Consider the following 12897-nt stretch of genomic DNA (forward strand, 5'->3'; position numbering starts at 1 on the left):
GCTCCAGTTGATGAGAGACCAACAACAAGCAAAGAAAGAAAGATCAGAAAAACAAAAAGGCTACCACATGAGCCACCAGCAGCAGAACAACAATCAGCATAACAAATTGGCTAACACAAGATTCTCCAGCAGAACAAAATTAGCAGAACAACAACCTCCAGCAGCAGAACAACAATTAGCAGAACAACAAATTGGCTTCCACATGAACCTCCAGCAGCAGACTACCAACAGATAACTACCAGATTGGGCTAATATTAAAGACTACATCTCCAACAGACAACACCTTTAACAGATTGCAGATCATTGACAGATTGGATCAGGTTCTAAGCCACAAACAGCATACTAACAATAGTAGAAACAAACAACCAGCAAAAAACAATCATCAGAGTAGCAGATCAATCAACCAGCTTACAGAGCAAATAAAGACGAAAAACAGCACAGAGAATACAACAGCTGATGCTCTACAATTGAAGCTCTACAACACAGAGATAGAATTCTTCTAAACTCGATGGTTAGAAATATTTAACTTGCATTACATTACACTTATAATACATATATAATTATTATAAAAAAAATATAATAAAAGAATAATATAATTTTTTGCTAAATTTGCACACCCATCGCGTGTGCCTTACCTGCTAGTGTGTATATATATATACTAGCGGCCGGACACACGCGATGCGTGTGAAAACTCATTTGAAATTATAATATGAAATTGACATTTTTTTAAAATAATATACATATATATAACTATGTATAATGTAACATTTGATATTAATATATTTGATATTTGATAAATCTATTCTATTATTAAAAAGGAACAACAAATTTGGTGTCATGAAGCCACTCCTCATGAACTTTTTCCAAATTTTCTTAAAATGATCCTAACTTTTTAAATAATTATATTATTTTTATACTTATCAGTTTATAATTAAAGGTAAAATAGTAAATTACAACCAATCCCACTTCTCATGATATCAACCAATCTCACCTCCCACGTTTTCAAATTGCTATGTAGTTTTAAACAGTTTCAACATTTTCACCCCTCTCTCTATTTACTATAAAATCTTTCCTTTTTATTTGTTCAATGATTTTTTTTTGGGGAGAAATACTATTCAAGAACATTGCAATCTTATGGTTATCTTTATCCGAAATATATATCTACTGCTTATCCTACATTGTAAGTGTAGTATTGTTAATTATATTTTTATTTTCTTCAATAAAAAGTTTTATTATGTATTTGGAGAAAAAAATATATTGATTGAGAACACTATAATGTATTTTTTTTTCTTCATTAAAAAGTTTCATTGTGTGTGTTTTTGGAAAAATAAAAATAAAAAATCAGTGCTCATAATTTTGAATGTGTGTGTGTTTTTGAAGAAAAAAAAAATCGGTATTTTCTGTATTTTCATTAAATTAATTTTTAGGTTCTTAATATTTATAAGTGTTTTTAATTAAACACTTTGATACCTTTGTGCAAGTTTTTAGAGACTTAAGGGTTGGTTTGGGATGTTTTAAAAAAGTATACTTTTTAACTTATTGAGTTATATGGGTTGGGTTTGGGTTGGGTTTGATGTGATATGTTAGAGAGGTGATTTAATTTAAATAAGATGATGTGACTTAAATAGGATAGTGACTTTTTGACTTTTTATATTATTTAGTAGATGCCAAACTTGGCCTTAACTAGTTTTGGATTTTTTTCCTATTTCACTTTTTAAGCTATTGTTTCTTTTTGGGTATAAATTCAGTTTTTTTATAATTTGATTTGTTTGTTTGTTTACTTTTGTGAGAACACTATTATGTATTTTTTTTTTTATTAAAAAGTTTCATTGTCTGTGTGTTTTGAAAAAAATAAAATAAAATCAGTGTTCTTAATTTTGTGCGTGTATTTTTGAAAAAAAAAATCATTGTTTTTTGTATTTTCATTAAATTAATTTTTAAGTTCTTAATTTATATTTATGCAGGCTTCTTTAAATAATTTGACACAATGTGTGTGCGAAATTCTTTAGATAGACTTAAACTTAAACACTTTGGGTTTTTTTTTTTTTATGTAGGGAGAGAGGAGGGAAAGGAAGAAATCAGATTTTGTTAACTTTGTTTCTTAGATTTTGATTTATTATTTTTGTGAAATTTGAATTATTGTTTGGCTTTTGATCAAAACTCTAGAAATCTGGGTTTTCTCTGTTTCCCTTCAATTACTCCAAGCTATGGGGAGGCATAAAAGCAACAACAACGGCCGGTGGACAGTGGTCGCCGGCGGACAACAATGGCCGATGAATGGTGGTTACCGGTGAAAAATTGTGGATGGTGGTCGCAGTGGACAAACAACGATGGTGGTCGGGATTGTTCATCGATGCGTATCTCGCTCTCTCTATCTCTTTTCGATTGCTCAACTGTCTCTCTACTCTTTCACGCTTTCAACAAAAATTTGGTTTTAATTTGTTATTATTTTAACGAAGTGATCTCAGCCGCCCATCTCCCTTGGTCCAATCTGGGCCGTTCCCATAAACCCTAGGTTTAAAACTCTCACTTTGCTACCTACCGACATTCTCTCTCAGTCAAGTTCGTCCATCAATGTTTGCTTCTCAAATCCTCCTGCAGCACCTTACTATTCCAAAATCCCTAAAACATCATTCAAATGCAAGCCAAAACTCCTTCTTCCTAACAACCTTCAAACCCTCCTCAAGGACCACCCTAAAGCTAAGGGCAATCCTTTCGGAAAACTCTTTGTTTAAGCATTGCTTCAGCAAATCCGAAGATGGGTATTTGTGCTGTGAGGGTCTTAGGGTTGAGGATGTGATGAACAATGTTGACAGGAGTCCTTTTTATCTCTACAGTAAGCCCCAAATCACTAGAAACTTCCAAGCTTATAGGGATGCTTTGGAGGGTTTGGATTCGATTATTGGATATGCGATTAAAGCCAACAACAATCTTAAGATTTTGGAGCACTTGAGGAAGTTGGGATGTGGGGCTGTGTTGGTTAGTGGCAATGAGCTTCGTTTGGCTCTTCATGCTGGGTTCGATCCCACTAGGTGTGTTAATTGACTCTACCTGTTTTCTTGTAATGTGAGTTTTTAGTTTCAATATAACAGTTTCTTTGATCTATAGAATGTGTTTGGGTATTTCCCCAGTTCACACTTAACCAATGAAATTTGTTCTTAATACAAATTTGTCATAAAATAAAAATGGTTAAATTACATTTTATCCCCTTTATATTTGGTTACTTTATCATCTTAACCTTTGAAGTTTGCTTGTTTGTTTGTTTGTTTTTTTTCACTTTTGCCCTTCTCAAGTTTTTTTCAATTTACTTCTAAACTTAATTTCTGTTAAAAATTAGACAAAAAATTGACGCATTAACAATTATGTGACATAAAAATATTTTATTATATATAATTCACGTCTCTAATATAAACTTCCAATATAGTAATATATTTTTTTATGTTATGTGGTAGTTATTATGATATTTTCTATCTAATTTGATCAGAAATTAGTTTTAGAAGTGAACTAGGAAAAACTTGAAAAGATAAAAGGGTCAAAGTGAGAAAAATAAACTTCAAAGGTAAGTTAGAAAGTGGCCAAACATAAATGGGGCAAAGTGTAATTTACCCAATAAAAATACTGCCCTACTGTTTTCTTCCTCCACCCAAGCCTAATTCTAAAACACCCACAGCCATCAAGCGCCACCTATCCTCTTTGCCATCCCCTCCGGTTGCTTTTTTTTTTTTTTTCCTCTCTCGTTTGCCTGTGGCCACCTTCTTCCGTCATAAACCATACACTCCCACTAACCCCCATTGTGAACCACCCACTTTTGAGATTGTGGAGGTCTAAGATGGAAGGGGATGAGCTAGGAGTGGCAGCGACAATGGTAGACGGAGAGTGGCAACAACAACAGCGAAGGAGGGGTGGGTGAGTGGGTGGGTGGATGGAAGAAAAATTAAGGTTTTGAAATCCGAGGATATTATTGAAATAAAGAGAATGTGTGTTGAGATTTTTTGTGTGTACAAAGGTGTTCATTAAGTATGTGCACTAAGAGGAATTGATGTGTGGAAATTGAATTACCCAACATGTTTATCTTTTAGAATATATTCGTACTCTACTTGTTTCTTTGTAATGTATGATGTATAGAGCCTATAAGAGCATTTACAATCCTTCATTATTTCTTTCATCAAATTCAAATTTGATGAATAAAGAGCTAAAAGTGAGCTCCAATCATTTCATCAAATTTGTATAAAATTAAGGCAGGGGCGAAATTTTCATTAAATCATTCATCAGATTTTCAAGAGTCATATTTTTACTCAAAATTTGATAAAATTTTAAAAATCGTGAGGATTGGAGACGATCTTTTTTTCATAAAAAATGATTGAAACAAGTTTTTAGCCAATTTTTTCCCCTCAAATTTGATGATAACAAAGAGCAAGGATTGGAGATGCTCTAACAATGCTAAAACTAAGTTTTACTATCAAGGTTTTACCTTCTTTTGTTTGTTTCTTTCTTTCTTTCTTCTTTTCTTTTTCCTTATTCCTTTTTTCACTATGTTTTGGGTATCTAGGCGCGGAATGTTCATGATGGAAACTTCGATGTAGTTGTTTTATGAACGTGGTGTATGAGTGACCTTGCAATGTTTTGAAACGCAACCCTTGGAGCCTGAATGTCAAAGAGAAAATGTTGAGAATTGAGACTCAATATGTAAATTCGGGAATGGTTTATTAAGAAATTTTTCGGAAACTGGTAATTGCTTCTTGTTGTTTTCCTCCCACATGAAGTGTTTGGTATTAGTTGGACAATGTCAAGTTAGATTTCCATCAAGTCCTAACGAAATTATTTTTCATTTTAGTAAGCAATGTTGTGTGTAATACAATTACAAAATGTTGCCTAGTCAACAAACATCCTGCTACTGGTCTAAAAAACAAAAACAAAAAACAAAAAATCCTGCTAAAATATGTTAGTTTCACTTTGGGGGTGTTTGGGAAGCCAAAGATTGGCTTTTTTGGGCTAAAATTCACAAAAAAACAAAATAGTCTAAAATAGCCAATAAGATATCAAATCCATAATCATTTTACTTTTTCTCTCACAAACATTGCAATTTACATTCAACTACAAAAAAATTCACCCCTCTTCCCAAACACAAATATTTTAGCCTACTAAAATAGCCAACTTCCCAAATGAGGCTTTATGGTCTTGTGAAGGTTGTATTTATATTTTCCTTGTGCTTGATTGACCTTCCAAGCTGTTAAAATACGTGACTTTTCCTTCATCTTGAGTGTTCATCCAGCTAGGTTCTTGGTTTTCTCACGTCAGCCTTCTCTTTCAAGCAGTTTAGTTTCAAAATCATTGAAGTTAGGTCAAGTACCTGTATTTTTCCAAATAATGCAACATGTTCAATGCAGTTATACCTGATGTAGGATTGAAGCCATGATTGCATTGTCCTAACCTGACAAGCTATAAAACCAAGGCCACATTTTCTTTACAAAAATTGCCAGCACAGTACTTCATTTAACATGCTAAATAAAAGAAAAGGACAGCTTAGGTCATTTTTAAACCAAGCCATGATCGCATACTTCAATGAACTAATTTAGCCTTGCAATTTATGCTTATAAACATGACGTTTTGACTGTGATTGTGAGTGTAATTGTGATTGTGAATGTGATTGTCAATTCTCCTGTTATTTGACTGACCTATGGAAAATCAGGTGTATCTTTAATGGGAATGGAAAGTTGTTAGAGGAACTGGTGCTAGCTGCTCAAGAAGGTGTTTTTGTCAATGTTGATAGTGAATTTGATTTGGACAATATTGTATCAGCGGCAAGAATTGCTGGGAAGAAGGTTAATTTACTGCTTAGGATTAATCCAGATGTGGACCCTCAGGTAATGTGGCTACAAAGATGTAATTTGTAAGTGCTGGATTTGGTAGTAGTGTATTCATTAGAGTAAGCAATCGGGAGAAACTCAATTGATACTTGCCTAGTTAGTTTAAGACTTGGATGAATTTAAATACATAAGCTAGTCTTTTTGGAACAGAAGAAAATGTTGTTTGGTAAAAACACTATGACGTGCAATTATCAATCTCTCTAAAAACTGTTTGTGGTTAATGTTCCCTTAGGTCCATCCTTATGTTGCCACTGGTAATAAGAACTCCAAATTTGGCATTAGAAATGAGAAGCTGCAATGGTTTCTAGATGCTGTGAAGGCATATCCTAATGAACTGAAGCTTGTGGGGGCCCATTGCCATCTTGGTTCAACCATCACTAAGGTACCTTGCAAGCATAGTTTGTGTCCTAAAAGTTTAAACAACATTGTACATGTTATGGCCTTAATTGCATAAAAATGTATTATGTGCTTTATTCTTGGGTTATTTTTGTTGGTTAATCCAACTATGCTGATGTTATATGAATGTTGATTTACTTTCCATTGGCAGTGGTGGAAAATAATCTTCCCATTTTACATTTGGTATGGCTGAAACAAAGGCACTATATGCTTATAAAACAGATTCATATGTGAAGTAACAATGGAATAAGATGATTTTTAAGTAATATTTTTGTTACGATGCAAAGGAATTTATAGTGCTTGTGGGTCTCCGTCATATTTATGCTTTTTTTTTTTTTTTTTTTTTTTTGGATAACTCAGTATCCTACCGATTGCATTTCTTGACATGCCTTATAATGCTGATTCTGGGGAATTTCTCATCTATATAATAGTTTATCCAATGTTCAAAGTTCAATTTAACTACTAACGTGGTGTCCATTCATTAATTTCCTTCTACTACTTGATTCACCTTTCATTTTTGCTTCTACTAATTTCTTTTTTGTATTCACTTTTTTTTCGTCATTTTCCTTGATTTCATTCATCTTTATATCTCAGTGATCCTCTCTCTCTCTCTCTCTCTCTCTCTCTCTCTCTCTCTCTCTCTCTCTCTGTATTTGTATATCTTTCTTTCTCTTTCTCATCCTTTCATTAACATTATTCTAATTTTGATCCCCATTGTACTCATGTTTATCTCCATCTTTATCATTGTCTAATGATGCATAAAATTATTTTCTGTTTTCTATAAATCTAATCGTCTCATTATTATTTTTAGGTTGACATTTTCCGGGATGCTGCAGTCCTTATGGTGAATTACATTGACCAAATTCGAGCCCAAGGATTCAAAATTGACTATTTAAACATTGGAGGCGGGCTGGGGATTGATTATTATCACACTGGTGCTGTCCTTCCTTCTCCCAGAGATCTGATTGACACTGTAAGGACCATTTTCTAGTCTAGGCATATAGTACCTATGCATTTCATGTGAGCTTGGAGGATTTTATTATCCATATGGTAAGGCGTGTTAAGAAGATATTTAACTAGAGCAAATAATCAGCAGTTCTCAGTGCACATCTATTTTCATTCTGTGCTCTTTTTGTTGTAGTCTTGTAGAGTTCTCCTTGACCTAACTAAATGCCAAGTGACTTCTATCCTCAAACCAATACTCTACTTAAGAGGTTAGAGCCACGTTCTAAACCTGGGCATAGATTGAAGATCCCCTGATTGAGCACATTGATAAATTATTTGAATGGCCAAACACCTTTCTAAGAATCAAATGATCAATTGTTACCATCATCATCACTATGCAAGCAGTTTCTCATTACCGACCTTCCTCTTCTTTTTGACCTATACCATATCCCGACATCCAAAAAACAAATGGTTCTCATATATTCAGAAGGGGAGACCATTAATTTTGGTATGCTGGTGATCTAATTCAGGGATAAAGTATTTGTTCACTGATTCTCCACAAAAAATGAGAAAGAATATCTCTTGCCTTTCCTTCTCTTCTCTTCTTTGCAAATGCACAAGGATGGCAAAGGGGGTGCTATCCTAAATTATTAACCTTGACATGTAGGCAGGTAAGAGCCTCCCAATTGGTGTGGATTGTGTTTTCCTAGAACTTATGGTATCTTCGGTTCACTTTCGTTATGTAGGGTTGGAGTGAACATACATGCATGAATACATGTCTCTGTTTTAAGTCTGGAATTTCTGTGTTTCTCATGGTTACATTCAGCATTGAAAAGATGCTTGTACAAATAGCCTTACAGTCCATTATTAAAGAAACTCGGCAGAAATTTTGCTTCTGATTATGTAAAGCTTCAATCAAATTTTCTTCCTGGGTGTTTGTTTTAGGTACGGGAGCTAGTCTTGTCACGAGATCTCAATCTCATCATTGAACCTGGGAGATCACTAATCGCAAATACTTGTTGCCTGGTTAATCGTGTCACTGGGGTCAAAACTAATGGAACAAAAAATTTTATTGTGATTGATGGTAGCATGGCAGAGCTTATCCGCCCGAGTCTTTATGATGCTTATCAAGTAAGTCATAATCTGCTACTCTTTTTAAATATGCTAACTTCAATCTAGGATTGTGATTCTCCTGCATCCATCTCTCTTCTCAAGGAAAAAAATGTTGCCTGCATAGTGGTCATGAACCTTAAGGCCCACTAATCAGAAGATTTTGTAGTCCTTTGACTCAAGCCAATGGCAAACAACTAAACACTTAGGTAGCGTTTGGTAATGTTGTCAGTTTTTTGTTTTATATATATGGAAAAAAAAGAAGAAAAAAAACACAAATGTTTGGTACACACATGTTTTCAAAATTTATTAAAACAAAAACAAGAAAACATGTTTGGTGAGTTGCCGGAAAGGTTTTTTTTTATTTTTTTTTATAAATTTGGCAGACTGTTGCTATTTCTTTGAAAATGAAAATAGTAAAGCCAAATGTATTTTTGTTTTCAATTTTCAAAATTTGTGAAAACAAAAATGTTGCCAAACAGGCCCTTAGTTTCCAAGTTTTCTATTTGTCCTTGATTGTCGCTGTCTCCTTCCTTATTGAGTACTTGGAAAACATATGTAAGGATCTATCAACTGGAAGAATGTTGGCATATTTTGCTAATCTTGTACACTCTACGGTGTCTGAAGTTTTTCTATTTTTGTAAAGAACAGAAAAATAATGCAACTCGTTAATTTGTAACCCACTCTATTGCTAGGAGACTCTTCTTTTGTTGCGTTTGTTGTGATGTTGGTTTCATTGACACAAATGACGATGGTTTGCCAAATTGATTAACAACACATTTCCATGTTCATTTTGTTCTGAGACGGCTTTTATGGACATTGATATGTCTGTTGGATGCTAAACAGTAAGTCAATTAAGTGTTATTTTTTTTAACTAAAAGTTGGGGGTTTTGCTGTCAATTAGGTTCAAGGAAATTCCTCTTACATTTTTGCAGGTCACTGATTGTTGCAATAGTAATAAACTGTTGAATTTACCAGCTATATAAGCTCAGTGTTATCCTGTCAATTTTCAACCTTAATGTTTTCATGTTGCCTTTTCTTAATGCCATGCTAGACAGCTATTACAATAACTTATCTTTAGTTGCTTCATCACTATTCACTTGTTTGCATATGGGTGCAGCACATAGAGCTAGTTTCTCCTTCATCACCTGGTGCTGGGATTTCTACTTTTGATGTGGTGGGCCCAGTTTGTGAATCAGCAGATTTCTTGGGAAAGGATAGGGAGCTTCCAACTCCAGCTTCGGTAATGTGTTACATCTCTTAATGGGGAATGGCCTGACCAATGAGTTTCTGTTTTTGACGCTTTTGCTGATCAGGAGATTTACTTTTCAGGGAGCTGGCTTGGTAGTTCATGACGCAGGGGCTTATTGCATGAGCATGGCATCAACTTACAATCTCAAGATGCGCCCACCTGAGTACTGGGTGTGTAGTTTTAACTCTGTCTTGCCTTAACCTATTGTCATTTTGTTTCAAATCTGATCCAATAAGATGTTGCCCGTTTTCCATTAATAAATTAACGATGGGATTACATCACAGCCTAAATGGTTGCTTCTAGTGCCCTCCCTCTTACATGATTGCCCTACTTGGTTAACAGTAACTTCAGCTATCAGACCAGACTTTACTATCAAACTTCTTTATGCATAAATAATTTGTGAACGTAAGCTGTCTCCATTTGACAGGTGCAAATATTGAAGTGGGACCAATCTAGGAAGTAGGGTTGATTAGTGACAACTTTCGTCACCGTCTTTCTAAGTTGTATGGTCTGGTTAGTTGACGGTCCTTTAACTACAGTTGGTTTCAAAGACTGGACACCTAGATTGAAGGCATTTTGACATTGGGATGATGACGGGTGTCTGCTTGCAGACTAACACTCTGGAGACTACATGTCCCTACAGTGCAACACTGCTTAGGCCTATGGGACTACATCCAAAACCTAAATGGCTGCTTTTGGTGCCCTCCTTACATGGTTGCCCCACCTTGTGAGATTGTTGTGGATGAAACCAAAGGGCTGAGGATATATACCTTCCTTAAATTGAATTTTAATGGTTCTTATTAGGTTTTCCTGGTTATTAGCTAACATAGGGAGCCTAGCATAGAGCGTGATTATTCAAAGAACTCACATGAAGCAAACAGTTACTTGCTTTGAAACTTTTTTGGTTCTGTTAAAGGTTCCGCGTAGCCTATCTAGTGGACGGCATTTCTATGAGTACTACAAATTGACTTGTGACCTTTTTTTAATATGAACAAAATGGAAAGGGTATTCGTATTTGTATTCACACTACGAGGATATCCAATAGATGTTTCACAAGGGTCAAACCCACCACACACTCCAAAAGGATAGTAACCTTTTAGGAAGGTGGAGTACCTTATCTGAAGGGTGGCTCATACCTGTCATGAATAGAAGGAAAATACAATTTTTTGTTCTTTGAATATGATATGTGACGTTCTTTTTAGTGAACAGAAGAGTGTATAGTAATTGGTGATTTACTGCTTTACCAATTACAAATGCAAAATTTTGCCTATGTTTTCCTCATGAAGATATTTCTCTTCCATCCTTGAGCATATAGTCTGTTTTTTCACCTGAATTTTATTGCATGGCATGGGAAGATAGTGTAGTTCAATTCGACTTACCTTGTAGAATTGTGTGTTTCGCTATTAAATTTATTGGTAGAAAATCAAATGCTTAACAGTTGTGCTAATGTTTTTAGGTTGAAGAAGATGGATCCATGGCCAAGATCCGTCATGCAGAGACATTTGAAGACCATATAAGATACTTTGAGGGTCTTTAGTACTTGTAGAAGAGAGAGGCTTGTTAACATTAGCTTGCGTAGTATTTGTATGCCTTATTTGATTAAGAGTAATGATTGATATTATGAACTAGTTATATTAATCAAACTGAACTATTACTATTGCTCAAGAGAATAAAGGCCTAACCACAGAGGTTACCACTAGGTGGTTGCTACATGGCAAGGCCACTCAACCATGTAGCGGTAAGTCACGGACTCACATATAGGCGGTGATTTGAACCCACAGTCCAACACTAGGTACGGTTCACCTAGACCTGGAAGATTCGTCTTACTAACTATATATGCTATTGCTTGGATGATTGACCCCGGAGAGAGTGGAACTTGGGATCTCATGCTTATGCTCCCAAGATCTTGCCAGCATGCCGCCCCTTGGGTTTTTGCTCATGAGAGTAGTTGTGGAAGTAGTTGGTTTTTCATGTATGTTTAGCTTGTTTTGTATTTTGATGCCTTATTTGATTTAGGCCTAGTTTGGCATAATACAAAAAGTCTAAAAATTTAAAAAGTCACTATCCTATTTAAATCACATCATCTCTCTATCATATCATTTTAAACACAATTCATATTTCATATTTTTTTGTAAAAAATTAAAAAGTACACTTATTTAGATTATTTCAAACAACCCTTTAAAGTAATGATTGATATTATGAATTAGTTATATTGATCAAACTGGTACCATTGCTCATGAGAGTAGTTGTGGAAGTTGGTTTTTCATATAGGTTTTTTCTTTTAGCGCTTAAATTATTACTTAGAAATAAAAATAATTGAGGCCTCCTCTGGGACAAGCTGGAATAGTTTTAAAGTCCAAAGGCCACTATCCGGTATGTTAAATCTAATGTTGTAGTTCAACAATTCTATTTTGACATTAAAAATTTAGTACACTTGATATGTCAAATGCTGAGTTGGTATTTGACATAAATTCAACAAGTTAAATTTGACATGTTTCGTGTTGATGTTAAATGTTAAATCTGTTCAATAAAATAATTTTATTTTTAAAAATAGTAGAATAATATATTTGACATATGAGGCAAGAGTTTTTATGTCAAATTGACATATGCTAGTTTGTCTCCTAAGAGCAATTCTAATGACAAATGCTATTATAGCATTGCCATTGATATAATTTGCAATGAATAGTAGCAAATTGTGAAATTATAGCAATAGTGTTCTAATGGTCATTGGTCATTTTAACAAATCTTAATCAATTTTTGTTTTAATTTTGTAGGTATTGTTTGGATATAGGTTTATCTTCTTAGACTGTTTTAGCAAATGCACAGAGGAAGAAACACATAAATTGGTTGGATACAGATAGTAATTGTCAAAATTTGTGTCAAATTTGACACAAACTTTGACATTTCTCAAATATAGCACCTGCTATAAAATGTCATTGGAGTATACTGTATTAGTAGAGTTGCCAAATTATGGCAATAGCTGCTCCGATGGCAAGCCATTGGAATTGCTCTAAGTTTTCAAAAATATTTGGTACACCAACTTTTGAAAGCTTGGATGGAGATGTTCTTAATTGCCATATCATTCTTTTTGTTTTTTTACATATTTTTTGAAAAAAATTAAAAGGTCAACTAAAAATAATCAATATTCAAATCATTCCTAAAAGTTTTAAATCATTGCTTTCATGTCATTTTAATTTTGCTTTAAATATTTTTTCAAAAATTTTAAAAATTGCTTGAAATTGTTATATAAAATAATTGGTAGAATATTAGGTAAATACAAAGTAAAAAAATAATTACAAATGTATGAAGTGTGAGTGAAATATATGT

General features: G+C 34.0%; 1 protein-coding gene across 1 annotated transcript; it reads left to right on the plus strand.

The window, feature by feature from the left end:
• The first annotated feature begins 2046 nt into the window (after window positions 1-2046).
• Window positions 2047-11235, plus strand: LOC114264671 (diaminopimelate decarboxylase 1, chloroplastic). The gene is made up of 8 exons (XM_082904252.1): window positions 2047-3032; window positions 5690-5864; window positions 6100-6249; window positions 7075-7236; window positions 8154-8339; window positions 9439-9561; window positions 9651-9740; window positions 11027-11235. Exons 1-8 carry the CDS (start codon window positions 2575-2577, stop codon window positions 11105-11107), a joined length of 1425 nt encoding a protein of 474 aa, XP_082760378.1. The 5' UTR covers window positions 2047-2574; the 3' UTR covers window positions 11108-11235.
• The last annotated feature ends 1662 nt before the right edge of the window (window positions 11236-12897 follow it).

Source organism: Camellia sinensis, chromosome 2 (genome assembly GCF_055761805.1).
Source record: "Camellia sinensis isolate YWXY chromosome 2, ASM5576180v1, whole genome shotgun sequence".
Classification (NCBI taxonomy): Eukaryota; Viridiplantae; Streptophyta; class Magnoliopsida; order Ericales; family Theaceae; genus Camellia; species Camellia sinensis.

Bases quoted from the DNA above. Each gene is read 5' to 3' on its own strand.
- LOC114264671 (XM_082904252.1), top strand. From the start codon at position 2,575: ATGTTTGCTTCTCAAATCCTCCTGCAGCACCTTACTATTCCAAAATCC. The intron at 3,033-5,689 runs GTGTGTTAATTG...ATGGAAAATCAG, and splicing joins GCTGGGTTCGATCCCACTAG to GTGTATCTTTAATGGGAATG. The intron at 5,865-6,099 runs GTAATGTGGCTA...ATGTTCCCTTAG, and splicing joins ATCCAGATGTGGACCCTCAG to GTCCATCCTTATGTTGCCAC.